The 20,920-nt window shown below is 39.0% G+C and overlaps 1 protein-coding gene across 6 annotated transcripts in view; it reads left to right on the top strand.

Annotated features, from left to right (window-relative positions):
• The window catches only part of cadpsa (Ca2+-dependent activator protein for secretion a), a 173,845-nt gene extending 157,701 nt beyond the window's left edge, over positions 1-16,144 (top strand). For 4 of the 6 annotated variants that reach the window (XM_046380181.1, XM_046380171.1, XM_046380162.1 and 1 more), the window contains 2 exons: positions 11,581-11,685; positions 13,137-16,144. In XM_046380181.1, coding sequence (XP_046236137.1) covers positions 11,581-11,685; positions 13,137-13,310 — 279 coding nt within the window. In that variant the 3' untranslated portion in view covers positions 13,311-16,144. The remainder of the gene's footprint in view (positions 1-11,580; positions 11,686-13,136) is intronic. The other 2 variants (XM_046380152.1, XM_046380143.1) reach the window with 1 other exon arrangement.
• The last annotated feature ends 4,776 nt before the right edge of the window (positions 16,145-20,920 follow it).

Below are 20,920 nucleotides of genomic sequence, written 5' to 3'. Positions count from 1 at the left end.
TTGTTTTATTGTCTTACATCTATTTAAAAAATGTATTTCCTTTGATTTCTAATACCCTCATCATTGAGGGCATAGTCTGAATCTTGGCTGATTCAAGTCATTTGCATAGTCATAAGATAGCCAAGCTATTTTCTGAGGGTGGAAGGTATTTTGTTCAATCAGCAAATCAACACCCTATGCTTCAACCGTACGAAATAAATAAAAACAGAATGCAATGACTTTCCTGATATATAAGGCCTTTTTTTAAAACCTATATTCAAATAAATGCAGTTGTTATTTATAAATATACACTCATTCAGTTGATGCAACATTGCAAAGAAGTTGTGACTCAGGCCTGTTTACCACTGTGTTCCATCACCTTTTCTTTTAACAACACTCAGTAAGTGTTTTGGAGCTGAGGAAAGTAATTGTTATAGTTTAAAAGTAAAATTCTTACCCCTTTCTTCCTTCACATGGGACTTATTAAGTTACTCAACAGGTCTGATTTCTGTTGTTTGTATGTGAGCTTCATAATATGCCGCATATTTTCAGTTGGGGGCGGCACGGTGGTGCAGTGGTTAGCTCTGTCGCCTCATAGCAAGAGGGTTCCAGGTTCAAATCCCGGTCTGGGCCCTTCTATGTGGAGTTTGCATGTTCTCCCTGTCCCTGCGTGGGTTTTCTCCGGGTACTCCGGCTTCCTCCCACAATACCAAAAACATGCACATTAGGTTAATTGGCTACTCTAAATTGCCCCTAGGTGTGAGTGTGAGAGTGTGTGGTTGTTTGTCTTTGTGTGTTGGCCCTGCGATTGACTGGCGACCAGTCCAGGGTGAACCCTGCCTTTCGCCTGTAGTCAGCTGGGATAGGCTCCAGCTCCCCTGTGACCCTGACAGATAAGCGGTATAGAAAATGGATGGATGGATTTTCAGTTGGAGACAGGTCTCGACTGCAGGCAGGTCAGTCTAGCACCTGCACTGTTAAACTATAAAGCCATGCTGTTGTAACATGTCCAGAATGTGGCTTCATTGTCTTCATTGTCGCTGTCCGGTGAAAAAAACGTATCTCCACTTTTTATGTTTTTGACATTTTACATTGTACGGCATGTCCGCATTCCTCCCTAGCAACTGATGTGTTGGGTATTTATACAACCATCAGTCAAACAGATGCGTGTACGTCAATATCAGATTACTATTTGCCCATGATTTATCTTGATTTTAATATAAAATGCAAACCAAAAGCTTTTGTTAGCATAATGTGTTAAGTGGAGATGTAGAATAGCCTGCAATCAAGTTTGGTGGGACATAAAAATGAGACTGGAGGATCGTAAATAACCGCACGTCATTGGAGCGCATAGTAAAAAACGAATTTTGGAGATAAGTTTTTTCACGGGGAAGCAACGATATGTTACTTCAAAACCTGTGCGTACTTTTCAGCATTAATAGCACCTTCAGCGATGTGAAGGTTACCCATATCATGGGCACTAACCATCACAGATGCTGGCTTTTGAACCTGTGCTTGTAACAATCTGGATGGTCCTTTTCCCCTTTAGCCCAGTGGACACAAGGTCCATGATTTCCAAAAACAGTTTGAAATGTGGACTCTTCTGGCCGTAGCACTTTGTGCCAGTCCATCTCGGTTGAGCTCTGGGAAGTTAACAGTATTTCTGGATATTGTTGATTTATGGTTTTCAGTTTGCATGGTGGAGTCTTAACTTGCATTTGTAGATGCTGTGAAAACTGTGTTTAACAACAATAATTTTCCAAAGCGTTCCTGAGTCTATGTAGTCATATCCTTTGTACAGTCATGTCAGTTTTTAATGTAGTGCTGTCTGAGGGATTAAAGGTCAAGGACATTCTGTTTTGTTTTGCAGCCTTGCCTTTAATGTGCAGAGATTTCTGTGGATTCTCTTAGTCTTTAGGTGATGGATTGCAGAAGGTGAAATCACTGCATTGTGACTGCATTGGTACATTGAGAAATGTTATGCTGTAGTTTTTCACAAAGTGGTGAACCTCACTCCTTCCTTGCCAAGTGATTAATACTGTCAATTCAAACAGATGGATCACAAGGAAGTAAAATTCACAGAAAAAAACATTGAAGTTACTAAGTATCCAAACAAATGTACAGTATAATCCAACTTTGAGTACTTGATAGTTTTCAGTTCTCTCCTGGGTAGTCTAGTCAACACTAACAAGTGCTATGGTTCCGTACTTAACCCTACATGTTGAAAGCAAACAACCAGGCACACATGCACACACACACTCACACGCACTCACACACAGGAGAGGCAGAAAGAGGCAGAGTCCCAGGTTGCTTGTAATCCCTGTGTACCCCCTGTGGCAACGCCCCTCTTCAGCTCCAACATTCCTGGCTCTCAGCAGCACAAAAGATCCTGAGCGGCCCCACAAAAGAGGGGCTCTGACCCAACAAATCGGTTAGCTTTTTTGGGGTTTTGTGTGTGTGTGTGTGTGTGTGTGTGTCAGTGGGTGTAAAAATATTTTTTTCTCATTTGTCTGTTTCACTCACATGCACAGATCTTTTGAGCTGTGCGTTCAGATTTGATGCACTCTTGTTTTTGCACTTGGTCTTGCTCATGCTCTTGGATTTGGTGCATGAGCCTGATGTATCTACGGGACTGTGAGTCACTTGCATTCACAAAGTATTGTGTTTGTGTTGTAATACCTATTCTGAAACTAAGTCCTCACCCTAACAAATACCCTCATATCAAAATGTAAAACTAATACAAACTGAACTGAAACTCAGCATATTTAAACAATAAAAAAACAATAGGTAAACCCACTACAGACGCTAACTGAAACTCATCTGAAGAACTGAGAACTCATGTTTCGCTTGTCCTGGAAGGACCATAAACTTCTACTATTTTTCATCTTGGCAGTCCACCAAAATTTGTTTCTAAATAAATTTGAGGGGAGAAATAAGCAGCCCAGTTACTGAATCCCCGTATTAGACAGAAGGTTTAAAGTTTGTTCTGACATTCATGTGGCAAGGGCATAACTGTACTGTTGGAGCTTCGGTTTAAAGAGCGATCATGCTAACTGTTGGTCCAGTTTGTCGCTGGTTACCATGGATGGAAGCTAATAACACCAGTACAAACAAAACAGCAGGCTGAATTCAGGTTTCTCTTTGTATTAACATTAATATTTGTGACAGCCAGCATTCCTAAACTGTGTTTCAGTGGGAGTTAAAAAGCTTACGTTTCTTCTGTGCTTTTAGCTGTCGCATTAACCAGCTCAGCACTGTGTTACACATTTTGTTGATCCGATTGTTGTGGTACTTGGTCTATCCAGGTGGTTCCAGACTAATATGTGAGTTAGTATGGTACCAGGCTGGACAGCTGTAGGTCATGTTTAGTACGTTTACCAGGTTAGTCAAATACATGAAACACTGTTGGTGGTGTTAACTGTCAGGTTCCGACTCAAGCAAGACTCAGACGCGGAGCAGGTCAGGATAAGCGCACACTTTCTTAATTACAACCTGGACTTCCCCAGGACAGAGTGAAATAAACACAAAGGCTATTAAAATACTCCTAAAGAGTGTCTCCTCTAATAAGAGACACTCCACTATGAAACCTTGATTATCTCAAAGGAGATAAAAACAAAAGGCTAGGAAAATAAGTAAAGAAAAGAGCTTCTAATCTAAAGAACTAAAAATCACTCCAAAAGGAGGCAAAAACTAAACTAGGGAAAATAACAAAGAATGAAAAATCACTCTTAGAAGAGGAAAATCCAACTGTGAAAATATATGATCTAAAAAGGAAACCAAAATCACTCCTACAGAGGAAAAAGAAACAAAAGACTATCTAGAAATCCTAAACTAAAGAAAACCTACACTACGAAAGTTACAACAAAAAAATCACTCTGTTAGAGGAAAAAACAGGAACAGAAAACAAGGCAACAGTGATCGCACAAAGACGAAACACACTGGCACAAGACAAGGGAAGCGCAGACTATTTGAACACATGGAGGTAATGGGGAACAGGTGGACACAATCAGGTAATCGGGAAGACAATCAGACTGACAGACACATGAGGAAGGGCAAGTGACCTGAAACGAGAGGAGAGTTACTTTTCAAAATAAAACAGGAAATGACGAGACATAAACCCAAAACAAGACAAGACATCACCACAGTGTGACATTAACAACTTTGAAAGTGAAGCGAAATTTATATTATACATTGTATATTAGTACTGATATCACACCCAAGAGCTAGTAAGTTAGTTAGCTAGTAAGTTGGCTATATGAGAAGTGGTTGTTGGCCCAAATACATGATGACCAAGATTTTAGGGCTACTGCCACCATTACTCACCCTGAACAATGCCTGTCTTTTGATAAAACTACTCTGTGAATATTATACCATCTTCCCTTTTTCCAAATGCAATTATTAGACTAAGACTTTTTCTTAATTTCAGGCCAGTTTACTGTTTAGTACTAAACAATAAAATATGTGTGCCAGCAATCATTAACTGCTCAACTCAGTCAAGAGAGCCGAGAGAGTGACTGAGAGAGAAGGAGTGGAAATGAGAGAACAAAGTGAGTGAGCGATAGAAATTTGTTCCATTGGTTGCATTTTAAAGCAGAAATAAATAACAGTCTGGATGTGTCATGTGAATGCTGCTCCACAATGAAAACAATGAGCGCACGAGCAACACACGTGTGCTGTTGTTTCCTTTTGAGTAAAAACTGGAACTCATACATGGCTGACATTTTCTAATCCACTACCAAAATAGGTTTTTTTTTTTGTTTTTTGTTTTTTTGTTAATTCACTTCAATTCAGTTTATTTATATAGCGCCAATTCACAACAAAAGTTATCACATGACACTTTCCAATTAGAGCAGGTCTAGCCCAAACTCTTTAATTAAATTTTGTAAGATGCAAGATTGTTAGATGCAGTGGAAAGACTAAGCAGCGTTAGTTCTGACTTTTCATAGTTCCTGTGCCTCCTTAGTTCCTGAAACTGTCAAAAAGAGGCATCAGTGAGTGAAGTGAAAGTTGTTTTCTGACATCGGCACATTACAGCTCTGGTGAAACTTGGAGCTTTATGTGTTGTTTGTTGCTTCAAATCTACAAAAGCCAGTTTCCTCTCATTACACTACACGGCAAATGAATGCAAAAGGGTCACGAAAGAGGTGAGTAGGTGGATGGGGAGGGGTGTGTGCCATTTTTTGCATCAAATCCTGCTGGTGGCAGGTCCCCCCCCACCCCGCCAAGCGCCATGTGAAGACGTGGGTGTGAACGCTGGCTTCAAGGCGAGGTTTGTGTGTGTGATGGGTGGGGGTTTTCAGTGGGATGGGTGGGTTGGTGTCAGATGGGGGCAGGAGGTCGTACTGTCTCCCAGCTCTCGCTCGAAGGGGGATGGACCAGCAGATGTATATGTGTGTATGTGGGAGTGTGTGTGTTGTGTTGTGCTGGGCGTGCATGTCGCCTGTGTATAGGTAGGGGTTCATCAGCATGTCGTGAGGTGACAAAACACACAAATGCACACACACAGATAACCAAGTTGAAGGAATGGAAGCCCTTTCTTCAGATGGAACTCGTTAGAATGTCACAGATTTGATCTCTGTCGGGTTATGGCATTATGTATTCAGAGCCATATTACGCTTGTTTTGGCTGTCAGCAAGTGCTAGCCCCCTGCTGATCCCCATGCAGACTAAAAAAGAGAGCTTGGGTGAAATTGTCTGTTCTGATGATTTTCTTTTGTTAGTTCCTGCCAAGAGGAATAAAATAAGAGGGGCCATTACTGCTCATTTGACAAGCTCAACTATCGTCAAAGTGGTTTTCAACTTTATCAACATGTGGACGCCACAATGTCTTAACCCTGGCCTGAAGGACTGTCACCTGGTCCGAGGGTTTAAACTGAAACTGGGAGTTTTACGTGTGACTACGTGTGAGTTGGTTTGCATGTTAGAGACAGTAAAAAGCTTCCAGAAATGGTGTAAAAATACCATTTGGAGCAAAAATCACATGAAGTCATGGCAAAATAATGAATTAATGAAGTCACTTGTACCATAGGGGGAAAAAAGGCAAGAAAACAGAAAAGATGGAAAGGTTAAAGAAGAGAAAATGATGATCACAGATTAAGTTTGTAGAAAGTAATGTGGGGGGGGGTTGCCAACACATTTCTGTAACTTTCCAAAAATGACTAACAAACATTGTTTTATATAAAACCATGTGAGAGAAGGATGTGAGCAGATGCAGTCACCTAAGCCACCTTAAACTGTTGCTGTGCACTCATCGTGGAAGATCATCCAATTTGTCATTCTTCCACAATTTTTATTCTTGCCTCTAACTCTAACCCCGTCCTCTCAGGCTGCATACTGCTGCCCATTGCCATCATCATCATCATCTTCATCCAGTCGCATACAGACCACTGATTGGTGAAGCTCATTGGAGGCTGAATTTAGCTTAGCGAGAAACTCTGCAGCCTGTAGGCAGCACGCAGGGGGGAAAAACGCACTCTCTCTTTTACATGTTTCAAAAAGAAGTACTTTTATTCAGAGTTGACGTTGTTTAATTCTCCTGTGCAGAATTAGTCCCATAGACTGTATTGCAGTCATTTCAGATTTTCTTCATTTTCAGGCTGGCTTTATGTGTTATGGTGAATAATGACTGAATAATGACTCATTACCCAGAGAGGTTGGAAAAGGATATACGTTACTTATCATTTGTTAAGTCAATCATTACTGAAAGCATACACATTCTGTTTCAGTTAATGTAGCAGTGAATAAATACAATAATTAGTTATAATACATAATAATTAGTAGATACAACCAGTTAAAGTGCTTGTTTTTATCACTGACAAGCTCAGATTGTCATTCCTTCTGACAGCTTTATGTTAAGACTCCGACAGAGAGAGACTTTGCTGTTAAAGAATACAATCCTTTTTGTTTAACCAGAAACAGGTGGTATGCCACTCTCCCCAGATCCGCCAGACTCCACTGACAAAATAAGTCATTTTGACATGTCGTAAAACACACATTTTATGATCAGCCAAAGATGACAGAAACAAAATAAAAATTCACCAGAACCACCTCGGCTCGTCTTTCCACTGTTCCAACAGTGACTGACGCAGGTTTGATCAAAATAACCGCAGGTAGATGTAAAAAATATTAGAAGAGGAGTGAGAGGGAGGTCAGGCATCAGAGAAGCAGCACAGAGCCACAATATTTTCAGATCTAATGTTATGAATTAAGGCTTTGTATCTACCAAATCAGAGTGGGTGACTGATGAAAGATAGTCGTATTTTTCAATGCCATTATCTTTTGTCTCAATCACCTGCACTGTGATCTGTAGGCTTTAGATACTACCTTTATATTTTAGCTGCTGAGTCAGTTTGACACCCCAGATGTCCTTCAGACACATATTGTAGACCCTTCTCTTTGCCTCTCTCTGAAATTGTTTTTTTTTTTTTTTTTTTTTCATTTTTCTAAAAATTAGATAATAGTTCTTCAGGGAGTGCAGTTACAGACAGTGTGGGCTCCATGTTAGATCTCACAGCTTGACAGATTAACATTTTCCAACGACAAAGGGGATGGGCTTAACGAAGGGTCAGTTAGGGACTAATCTTAGTTTTACCTCCATATAAAGTGATTGCTTGTTTAGAACACGTTTATTCAAGATAATCCACAGAGGTTGTTGTGAGCATGTAGGAACTATTTTCTTACTACTGTATCACAATGCAGATAGAAACATGCACCTACCAATGGATGGATGGACATTAATGCTGTCCTCCTTGCCTGCACTGTACAGTTGAATGCAGAGCTCTATAGATCCTTCATAAAACCGCTCATAACAAAATCTGTGGATTATTTTGAGCAGTGGGGATATCTGGAAATGGACATAGCTTTTTAGTTTTTCATTTATTTGAGAAAAGGGCACACAGATCTACAGCTGATATGTCCCAAACTCTGCAACTTATACCTAAACACCCATCCATCCATCCATTTTCGATACCGCTTATCCGTCAGGGTCGTGGGGGAGCTGGAGCCTATCCCAGCTGACTACGAGGGAGAGGCGGAGTACAACCTGGACTGGTCGACCTAAACAATTTAAAAAATGTATTTTTTGATTTTTGGGCAAACCGTCCTATTAACCAACATTGAGCATATCAATATTAGAAAAACAGAAAAATATTCAGAGTGTCCAAAAACACTTCTTGCAACTTTACTCAGGGAAGCCATAGGGAGACTTCAGGAAATCCTTAAGCTTCAGAGCAGAGCTGATGCAACACGTAAGCTGCAGCCCACAGCACAGGGCCAGTTTAAACAGCTGGGAAACGAACCCTGAGTACATGCAATATCAAGTACATAGCCCATCTGCATGGAAGCATCTCTGTGATTACTTTGCTATGATGACTCTCTCCAAGACAACTTGAAAATAATGCTCTCCACAAGAGGGGAAGAGTTAGTCTTATATTCATGGACTGGAATATCACCCTTGATTATGTTCTTGCAACAGAATTGATGTGATTTCTGTGCTTTACAGGACAATTTCAGCATGGTTATCTGACTGATTTTGAGTGTACATACAATGACAACAGTAGCGTAAACACTTTTCTAAACCAGTGTTAAAGGAGGACTTGCTGAAGAGAAAATAGTTGTGAGACTATTTTAAATTTCATTTTTACTTACTGGAAATGCAGCTATTCTATTTTCATGAATCCCTTTTTTCAAGGTACGAACTAAAGGTCACATCAGACCAAAGGTTCATAATGAGACAAAACCATTTTAGAATGTTTCACTAGAAGGTTTGGCTTTGCAGTGTAAAAACACAAGTAAACATCATTAAAACCTATCCTTAAGGTTGGGTTCAGACATTGATGGGTTTTTGTTTGTTTGTTTGTTTGTTTTTTCATATTCAAAGGAAAAAAAAATGCACAATTGTTTTTTAAGATGCTGCAAATTATATATAGTTTCATAAAAGACCAAAACCAACAGTCAGTTTTTGTGTCCTGGTCCCCTGATGAGAATTTAAACTAGTTTTGCAATTCCCTTCTGACGGACCAACAGTCAGTTTCACATTCTGAAATGACGAAACTGCTTCTCCATTCAAACTGGCATTGCATATATGTTAAACTTGATGAAAATCACACACACTGTGTGTACACAAGACGTCTCTGACAGACCTCCAAAATGCCAGATGTGTCACCAAGAATACTCATTGCATAACTGTCAAACTTGTTTTTATATAAAATGAAGCAGAATACTGCAGAATAGGACACAAAATGGCTGCTGCAAAAATGGCTGCAGATGGGAGTTGTGTGGCACTGTGCAAAGTCTAAAGAAAAAGAAGAAGTGAAGGAGGAGTGAATGATGGAACGAGGGAGAGCAGTCAGTCAGCGGATCAGTCACTCCAGGCCTGGCCTCTCGGTGGGGGGTTGTGCTCGGGGCGAGATCACAGGCCTGCTGCCACGCCGAAGTCTTCACAGGCACACAGCGAAAGATAGAAAGCTGCTGGCACCAGGTCGCTTCACTGATTCACCCCAGCACTGCCTTGGCGCAGCCTTCTTCTCTTTCAACCATGTTCCACTGACTAAGCTTGACCTACATGTAGACCTGCTCTCTGCTGCTTCTTACAGCCTCAACATGTTTTAGACCAATAACAGTGATCTTGGTGTCCCACTGAGCAGCTTTTGTTCTTTTGTGTTTGCTTTGGCGATTCCACATTTAATCAAAATTCCAAGTAGTTTTAATGTACAATGATAATTTATTGTTACTGCAGAGAGACTAAGTAGGGCGTTAAAGATGTATTCCACAAGGTCGTATTGCAAAGACCAAAAAATTTAGTATGAGATTAATTTGCTGATTGTTCAGACTTCAGGTCTAAACAACATATTTATATCTTAGATTAAGTGAGCACATAGTTAATCTTGCTGCTTCTATCGCCTCTTTTGTGACAAAAACATTTGGAATCATGTTCATGGCAGCCCACTGCTCCTGTGTGTGTGTTCACTGCATGTAATTTGTTGGGTGTTGCATGTACGCTCAACCAAAGATGGGTTAAATACTGGTGTAAATGGATATACTGCCACTAAAGCAAGATTCTTCTTCTTAGCACGAAAAGTGACATGTCACAGATAGATTTCAACTTTAAGAAGTATATTTGAGATGAACATTTCTTCAGCAGCCATGAAGCACCTACACACACACACACACACACACACACACATACATACATAGCCACCCCCCCAACCCCTCACATCAATTCCGCTGTGACCCTGACTGTTGAAAGTCAGTCGACTTCTATTAGTATCAGCCCCCACTCATCATTATCCATCAATTAGACTGGCAACAGCCAGGGCCCACAGAGAAACATCTGTAGCCTTTCGGCTCTGTTTCTACATGGTTGCCGTGCTCTGAGCTCACTGTGCCTTGCAGAGGTCACTACTTAGAGAAGTCTCAACTAAACCGAGCAGTGGAGGAATCTCTGGGCTGAAGCTTGTAACACCTGTACAAAAGATAATGAGGCTCAGGCTGGATATGGTACTAACTGAATTGTGTCCGTTGACTCTCATGGTAAAAAAACACGCTGTAGCTCAGCACTGGATGCTTTGTCATATTCTTACTCTTATTTGGGACAGTGACTCTTTCATCATATGTGTTGATATGAAAAAGCTATGCCTGTTTGATTACATATTCACACATTCATTCTTTTTTTATACAAAGTTATAAATATAATTAATCTAACAAATAATGAAGTATGCTAGACTTCATAGCAGAGTTACCAGTCTTCTGTGCTCAAATGTAAGCAGCATGTCAATGCTAGCTAGCTTGATATTGTTGTATGATTGACTAATATCTATTCATATGGGTCTGAAAACTGCAGGTTTTTTGGTGTTGGATACTATGTAAATAATAATACGAACAATGAGGAGGACAACACTCAGAGATTGCAACAGTCATAGGCAATACAGCTCAGAACATACTGCCCAACTGACACCTAAAAGATTTGTTTCATTGACTTTGACAAGTGCCATTGGCAAAAAAATGCTGCTGTGTGCCAAGAGCATCATAAGCCACACTCTTTATTAGGATCCCCATTAACTGATGCCTCATTGGCTATTGGATCCACCCGGGGTCCACACTTCAGACTTAAATAGATGCTGAGCCTATGGGACTGTCTGATGAGGGCCACGTACGACGAGAGCAGAAACTGTTTCCTAAGCTTGGGTCCCAGTCAGTCTTCCCGACTGACAGATTAACAGAATAGCAGAATACCCCCCTGCTATGGAGAGGTGCCTGCGCTATGCTACGTGTTGTTTTCTAATGGCTTGATGAGGCCATGCAACCAACATGACATGAACATCCTCAGATCAGAGACATCTTTCTACCGAGAATCTGTTTGTCAGCTTTGTCCCTCCAGCTTCTCTCTCAGTGATCGACGAGGAATTTCTGTCACGATGATACATTGCAGAGATGACATCACATGCTTTTTATGCCAAATACACCATGTGCAAAGTACAGATACTAATTTCCAGATTTGTTGATTCATTGTTTTGAGTTTTAAAATGTTGCAGTCTGTGTGCTCTGAAGTTAGCAAGCTCTACACACATTTGATTTTGATTGTGTGCTCGTGTGTCTGTTACAGCAATGGTACACCAGCACTATGAACCTTGTAGGAACATGGCTGACTGACCGCATGGACCTGCAGCTCCACGTTTATCAGCTTAAGATTCTCATCAGGATTGTCAAGGTGAGCACAGCTCCCTTTTGCATTTCTAGACCTCATGTCTAGCTTGATATTCTCGAAAACCAACAGTAAAATTGATAAATTAATTTCTACCAGTAGAATTCTTTTCTAACAGCATAGATGTCATATCTCCCACTACGCTGTATGCTACTGGAAATACGTTTTGCAATGTCATTATTATATATTTTATTTGATGCCATCAGTTTATAGTACCTGTAACTATTTTTCAGTGTTTCAGATGGAAGGATAATTTTTTGGTTTTGATTACGTGGTATTTCCATTATGCACTGCTTTCATTTTTTGATGCTTTTCTAGATTACATTTTGGAAATATTGCACTTTTATACCACTACATTTATTTAACTGCTATAGTAGCTTGTTACTGCGCAGATTTAACATGTACAACATAAGATCATAATATAATATGTGATGTCTTGATATAAATTAGACAACCCACCACCAGATGAAACCTTAAAGTACTAGGTACGTAATCATGCATCAGTAATAATGATCTACTATAACGTCACTGATGTACTGAGAGGTTCAAGCAATTATTTTTCTATTCCACTCCTTCTCACATAATTTAGCTGTAAACCTAAAGGAAAGAAAAAATGTAACTTGTTTTATCTTAGCTGGAAGTGATCCAGTTAGTGATGGAAAGTGTAGTGATGATATCATAGCATGATGATGATGATGACACTGTTGGAATCATGACAGGTCACCTCAATTCACTGTCACACACATTTTGTTGAGTAATCATTCTCCATCAGCACCATCCTCCATAAAGATTGCTGCCAAGTGGGCTATAAAACATGTGTAGTTCACCATGAGGACAGAAAGCTGACGGCCACATGCTTTCAAGGCTACATGTAAGTCTGGAACGATCCATCTGACGCAGTCTGTGGAAGTTACAGCATAATGGACGCAATAAGAGGAGCCAGAGCCATTCTTATTGGGGTTGAGTTGTATTTGGTCTGCAATGTTTAGGTGTTTGGTGGTGTTTTTTCCTGCACATTGAAAAATCCATGAATTGTGGATGGTGTTAAAAGACATGCAACATGTTCGTAAAAGTGGCTTACGATGTATAAGCTATGCCATGAGGTCACGTTGGTCTCTCCATGGCACTCTTTCATTCTGAATAAGTCAAACACTGAATATGTGTGTGCTCATTATTCGCTGTTTATCACAAGGTTTGTCTGGGAAAGTGGAAGCATATTGCCAACCTGACTCAGGTTTTCTTAAACATCCCAATATTTTTACATCTGTGTCTAGTACAGAAATGTATCTGGAATGTTTAACTGAAAGTAAATGACTTGGAAAACATGCGTATTTCCCAAAATGTACGAGTTCCTGAATAAAGGCTTCAGCAATGCCATACCATCTATCTCTCAAAACAATTAACTTCTAGAATGCCTTTGCCAAGAGTTTCTAAATCTTTTGTTTTGTTTGTGATAGAAAAAGTACCGTGACTTCCGCCTTCAAGGAGTGCTGGACTCCACATTGAACAGTAAGATGTATGAAACCGTGAGAAACCGGTTGACCTTGGAAGAAGCCACTGCTTCAGTGAGGGAAGGAGGGATGCAAGGCATTTCCATGAAGGACAGCGATGAAGAGGACAACGATAACTAGAACAAAGGGCCTGAAAACTACTAGAATGTGGAAGCTTTACTGCCTGAGAACACATGCAGCCGTGAGGTCAGAACAGATGGCCTATCATTCAACTTGTTCGCTGATTTATTTGCTTTGTCAGTTTTCCTTTCTGTAATAATTCCACATTTCTGTCTGAAGTAATACAAGAAGAGGTTCTAAACACTCGGAAGTCTGTCCTATCAATGAATTTGAAATTTCCCCTGTAGGCTCAGTAACCTTTCATTCCTCAAAACTAGAATTCTTGCTAACCCTAACCCTATCAGCCAGGTACTTTACTATACCCTACTATAGTATCTTAAATCATTACTCTCTTTAATGAAAGCAGCTCTGCAAGAAAAGCGCTTGTGGTACATTCAAATGTTCCAGGCCTCTATATTGTGGTTCCAAGTAAAATTGTGAAATCGATACATCCATTGATCCAAATGGCATTACAACTGAAAGTATGCTGTCGGTTTCAGGTCAGGCTGTCCAGTCCAAAACAAGATTTAAAACGTTCATAAAGCATTCGCAAAACATTCATGAGATATTTCCAAAATTAATCTGAATGTTCTCAAGCAATATGGATGACCATCTTGTTCCTACATTTATAAACAAGGCTATGAATTTCTTTGTGTTGTGCTAAAAATGTGCTGTGAATTCAGCTACTTTATGATGCATTGCTGTAAAAGGTGTGACGATGATATATATATATTTATATATTTGGTAATGGGTCTGCATCATGTCTCAACCATAAAATCTAAACAAAATACTTATGATGATGTGCTGTGATATGATGTGACAGTAACCGTTTCTGTCTCTTCTCAGCCAGCTTTTTAAAACACATCTGATGTTTCTCTAATGACTGCAATAATACAACACATGAAATTCAAGGCACTGTCTACAAATTGGCTAATTTTAATAGTATTGTGACAAAAATTGAGAACATCATTCGGCATTTAAACATTTACACCTTAAGGAACCATATTGTCTCCCATTGCTTGCCCTCATTATCAATGTCGACACAAATGTTCACTTTGGTACATGGCTTTTTTTTTTGTTTGTTACTAACTGTGAACCAAATAGTTGCTGTCGCATTAGCCGTCTAGAGTCTAAATAGATCAAGGGTAGCATGAGCACAAATTCAACTCCGTGATTATTCTGAATAATGTCGTTTGTTGTGCTGTTTAACTGTATTGTTTTATACAGGAGTCTCCTTATTGATATCAATGGAGTAAATAAAATAGTATTAATAAAAACATTCAGCTTGACACCACACAGGCACCACAAACTACATCCTCCAAAATGACCATACAGCTGAATCAGCGTTTCTTTAAAAAGGTTTAAAACCAAAACTGAGCTTGTGAACCTCCATTTTAATTATTTATTCATTTTATTTGTAAAGACTTGGACAATATTAAAGAAGCTGTTTGAGTCTGAGTTAACTTAGAGATAATTTTCACCTGAAACCAACTGCAGGTAGCATTTTTGCAGGATTCTTTAATTACACTGCATTAATTTTAGCTAGGTTTACCCTCTAATGAGCCAAACCCCTAACAGGAGCCCAGAGAGGCTACAAGTCATCCATAGTTCAGTACAGCTTGTTGGACTGAATATAAAATAAATGACATTTAGACATTGTTAGAAGCTTACCAGTAGTAGTTTTAAGTTTTTAAGTTTGAAAAAAAAATCACCTTCTAGAAAGCCATGCAGGTACACCCACATAAAATTTCCTAGCAAATGCATGTCAAATATCTTGCTGTGGTCCCAAGTGTTGTGTACATGGATAGACTACTGGCATTGCCATCCTTTGGACTGACATTATTCAACAAAACAACAGCTTGAGTAACCTTCACATGTCAATATCATCGGATTAATCTGCATAATTTTGACAAGTAAGTAAGAAATCAGTTTGAAACTTGCACAAGGAGCTTAATGAAACACATGCTCATTTTAGTCATCTGTAAGTACAATACTAATTTATCAAAAAGGAAAGCAAATATATAGAACATGTATGGGAGATGGTATGTGTTTTGTGTGGTGATATTGAAAGAGAGAGATTTTGAACCAAAGAGGATGGGCAGTCTGTCTCTTACAATATCATATACAGGCTTCGATGTAGTCACTTATGGTAACAGTTTACTACCACTGCAAGGTTTTTCTGTTAGAGAGTGAGGCAGTTGCATTTATCCTTTACAAAGAAAGTGATCCTGTGTCACTATTTCAATAATCTCTCTCAAACTGCATATGTATTGAAATCAACACTAACTGCCTCTGCTCTTGCAAGCGTTTGTATTTTGGTTTCCTCTGACTTCTCCTTTCTTTAGTTAGGGTAACATAATTTATCAAGGCAATACATGTATATTTTTGTTTCACCACACTGTTTTTTTTTCACATACAATTCAAATGTTCTGTTTTAATCAAATATCAGTTAAATAATGGAGTTTGTTTGCCATCTGTAATTGTTGTATGTGCCCTGTACTTCATTCCAGGATGTATGATGGGTTATATCTACATTTTTATAACGGATGATGGGAAGTGAAATCTACCTGTACTTTCCCTCTGTCAGTTGTTTTCTATACTGTACTCTTAGAGCTGTGTGTCACCCTGTGTGAAGGTACTGCATGTCCCCAGTATTCACTCCCCAAAGTGTTTTGTGTGAAGTTACTGGTGGGTTCACCATGCTTCTGCCTTGTAGAAGAGCCCACCAAGGCCAAGAACATTTAAATAAAGGTGAATGGCAAACGTGGAAATTGCTTGTCACCACAGTTGTTGTTGTTGCTGTGAATCGACTGATTTAATGTGAATTCAGGACAGAAATCAGATGAAAAGGGCCTGTAAAGTAAGAGTAACACATTTATTTTCAAGACATGGCAGTTGTGTCAGCAGACTGCAAAAATACATATTTGTTAATCCAGGGCATTGACCTCCTTCCCTCCCCACCACAGCAGCGTTTTCTTAAGAAAGAGAGTCTGAGATTAATTCTGTGGATTAAAGAATCAGCCATCTTGAGAGTTGATATTACCATCTAGAAGGAGATTGAAAGAATTGCCAGAGATCAAATCAGCAATGACCAAAATCAAATCAAGAGCACAAGATGGAAGCTATGACTAAAGTCAAAAGGATTAGATATAACGTAGACCCAAATTAAAAGAAGACAGGATATCTTTTAATTATGTTATAGAAAGGGGGGGAATACAAATCCTTCTTAGAAGAGCAGAGAAAAATAACATTTTGGAGCAAATGAGGTAAGCCAAACTGCAAGTGAAATTTGATTTTCTCCATGAATGATATCAATACTCAAAGTATAAACACACACACACACACACACACACATATATACATATATATACATATATATCATTGAGCATTGAGCTATATACATATAGCGAGAGAGAGAGAAAGAGAGAGAAATTAAATAAAGGGGTGTTCAGGGCTTAAGAGAATATTGAGAATTTGGGGTAATATATGTATGTACTAGAACATTAGTTTCAACTCAGCTTAACTGAGGAAGTGACTCCTGAAACTGACGGGATAAGATCAGCCAGAGGTGCAAAATAAGATATGAAATTTTGAAACTCCGAAAATACTCAGTACTCTCTGATTGTCCACTAGTGTCACAGAGTTAAGTTACTGTCCTTAAAAAAACACAGATTTTTGGCTGACACCACAGAGAGAGCGTAAGCCTGATAACAGCCGTGTTTAGTAGCTCAGGTCTGATATGACCTGTTTAACTAGTGAAAATGACAACTATGAGAAGCTGCTACCTAAAGTTTTTGTACACTGATTTTTGCTAATGAGGAAGAGAGATCTATTATTGTCACATACAGACTGAATTGGACAAACGGCAGCCTTGGTTTGTCTTGCAACATCTCTTTCAGTTTCATCTCCATCAGGACAAGTCTTGGGTTTGTTTAACACAAAGACTGGAGGCATCGGAAAACTGTTGAGCTGTTTTTGTTAATCAATAGTTTTTATGCTAAACTAAAGTCGTTCCAGATGTCGCTGAAATGGATGTACAGATTTGCACTTGATATTGATACAGAGACAGATAAAAAGACAATTATTCAGAATCCTAAAAGTGATGCTTTAACACTGGAAAAGAAAAGATTACATTAAGACTTGTTTGAGGAAAGGTTAGGAAGGGTTGAAGAAGCCCTAAAATTTACAATTACATTGGCCTAGAACTGACACGGAGTATGCTGGCATTGGTGGTATTTTCTGATGGATGATGGTATTAAAATGTAACAACGCCAATTACCAAATGGCTTGGTATACAAGATTATAAGACAAACAGCTTCTTTCATTTCATGAAATATTTATAGTTAAGAGTTAAGTTTTACAGGAGTCTAAAAATATGATTTGAGACATTTTCCACAACATTGTTTGGGAGGGCTTGTAGTTAAAAGTAAAATATATTTCAAACTAAACTACAGTTTCTTTCAACATCATATTTTTCATACCCAATAATTCATCCTGAGAAATAAAGACTACCAGCATCTTTGGAGGATGTGAAGCAGAATAGAAAAAAGAAAGGGTCTTTTTACTTAGTGTAACAGAGACTTCACATTCTCTTAAGTGTCTCCACAGAGGCTATTCCTTCATATTCCTTCATATCCTATACATATGAGAATAATCAACAGCAAACCCACAAAGCAGCCCGCCTATTTTACATTCAATCTGCAGTGTCGTTGAGCCGCTTCAGAATATCATTCATTTAATTTCCTCATGAATATCCAGACACGACTGGGCAGTTCTGCGCGAGACACGACACCAGGACGGATTAATGGGCCTGGAGATTTATGCCGGCACGATCTGAGCTGCTTTGGCTTTTAAGCTCCAATCAAGTTGGGAAATGGGAAACAATAACTGTATCAAAATAAAAAGAATCTCCAACTGACCATCACAGTGAGAACTGGCCCAGAGTCTAAGCGCTGACAGGCCGCTGCTGTACTGCGGGGAGTCCTGCAGTGATACGGATGTGAGAACAAGTCGTTTCGACACATTGAGTCCATCAAGCCGTCTCTGACATGATATGTGTGGATAATGACAACAGGAAAATGAAAAGATGAAGCGAGAAATCAGCCCATGTGTAGACATTCAAGTTGCCAAATAAATTGGTCTGTGATTTGTTGTGAGGAGGCATTTCATTTACGATGCTTTTCACAGCGTCCTTTAAGGTAAACAGCATCAAAACAGAGCAGGCCTACAGCCCAGGAGATGTAGTTATTTTTGTATGGTTGCTTTGCGTGCCAGAAGTGTCAAAATTGCCTACCATTTGAGAGGGCAGGTAGATGTCAGATCCTTTTAATAAAAGCGGCCCCCAAAGCCTCTTACCCCTCCCCACCATGTACCAAACCTTCTTATCGTGGCCTTAAGAGGGGACAACAAGCCAGCTGATTAATTTTAGATCTTTTCCATGAAAAGAGTAGCTTACAGTTTAAAGCAATCTTACTCAATGTTCAAGCAAGATTGTTTTTTACCTCAGGGATGAATATTACACACAGGACTGTTTGTCCTGTTTCATGGAAGGCATACAGTAAAAGCCCATATGGGGATCAGCAGTATCACAGTCTTAAACTGGGACTGCAGTGGCCACTATTATTATTAGATGGATGTCAGGAGTTAATCCCACACACACACACACACACACACACACACACACACTGCAGCCACATTTGATTGCGCACACTTCTTTCTTTTCACCAGATATTTTCAGTCTTCAAAGGCTTTTGTTCTACAGACAACAAATAAAAGGCAGGTTTCTTGAAATAATTAGATAATCTATCACAAGAAAACAACTTCATATGATTCATTATAGAAGACTATGACATGCACAGCAAACAATATGAACTCTTTTTGGAAGAATATTTTGTGTGATTTAGGGTATTTAAATTATTATTATAATTATTATTATATTATTATTATAAATGTTCTCAGCTTTCATAGAAAACAAATTGTTCTGGAATATTGTTTCTGTAGATATCAGTGCGATTTGTCAAATCAAAAATTCAAAAATTGTTCTTATTACTTTTTTACTTTTTTCCCTACATTTTGTTGTGCCAGTCGCAGCACCTTAGAAGCACCTATGGGGTTCCCAATACATAAAGAATAAAGGACACCTACACAACTGTAATTCTGGCTAAATCATTTATACATCAACAGAAGAGAACCAAACCTGCACATGCCCTAAAGCCAAGAATTGTCATGACACATATTGATTTATTGCTATTTTTAGAGGTTTTAAAAACCCACTGTGGTGACAAGGTTTGTTTTTAATTCAATTCAATTCAATTTATTTATGGTACAAATTCACAACAAAAGTTATCTCATGACATTTTCCAAATAGAGCAAGTCTTAACCTCACATGAAAAAAGTAAGAAATTGGACATGTTTTGTATTTTATCATTATATTTAATTCATGGCATTTAATGACACTACTGTCCCCAAAGCTACAGAGTGACTGTATGTAGGTACCACAATAACCCCACAGAGAATAATTCCACCTTTAGGGCTCAGCATAGTCAGTGGACCTTAACCTTTTGAGAGATTCAAATCCACTTGGACAAGCGTGCATCATCTGCATATTCTCTGCCAAATACAATAAGGCCCTGATCCCTGTACCAATTATTCCTTTGCAGGCAGCGCCTTAGGACTCAAGTCCTCCAGAATTCATTTTAGTGACTTCAGAATCTTTCACTGCAGACCTTTATGCTGTTACTGGACTGCTGAGCTAGTTGCCAGACACACACCCACACACCTCTGTGTTGATCTATTAGAATCATACAGTATATAGCAGAATAAATGATACACAGCTGCATCAGCCAATGATACAGCTTATGTCATTAAACATTAAACAAAATGGACTCTGGCATGAAATTCTCAAATATGCAATCAGTCCCATATTTTACATTACAAACCATTGTGTTTGCCAAGTTAATGTCAGCATTTAATAATTAAATAATAATGTCATGTTCAGTTAAGCGGTATAGAAAATGGATGGATGGATGGATATCATGTTCAGTATCTTAGCACTGAAGCTCCCAGTAGGAAAATTATTCAGTTCTCTTCCACCAATCAAGTCCTTGAATATCAGAGACATGGTCAATACAGTTTTCTTCACATACTTATGGGCGACAAAGTGCTCTTCAATGGAAACGGTGCAAGAGTAAGCAAACTTGACCAAACCAGACTAAATATTGACAGCTGAATTACATGAAAATATTATGACATCCACTATTAAATCCACTCTTATATGATTAATAGATATATAACATTAATTCAAATGAACACCTTTGGTTGTATTGATTACTAAAAATCATCTGACTTGGCTGTGAGGATACATTGAGAACGACTGGCCCAAACAGTCACTCACAGTCTTGTTTTTGTAATTTTATCACCAGTAGAGTGAAATATGTTGTCCATACTCCCACTTATATTGTCATTTGTAGCACATGTAGAAATGAACCTAGCTAGTTAGCTAAAGGGCTTCCAGTATTTAGATTTTGTGGAAATGTTATTTAATGGGCACTTATTTCAACATACCAAATACATCCACAGTCAGGACTGCATATCTCATTTTCAGGCTGTAGCTTGAGTATGCAGCTGTGTGA

Source organism: Scatophagus argus, chromosome 3 (genome assembly GCF_020382885.2).
Source record: "Scatophagus argus isolate fScaArg1 chromosome 3, fScaArg1.pri, whole genome shotgun sequence".
Classification (NCBI taxonomy): domain Eukaryota; kingdom Metazoa; phylum Chordata; class Actinopteri; family Scatophagidae; genus Scatophagus; species Scatophagus argus.
The sequence above is the reverse complement of the archived record's forward strand: the minus strand, read 5'-3'. Positions and strand labels throughout refer to the sequence as shown.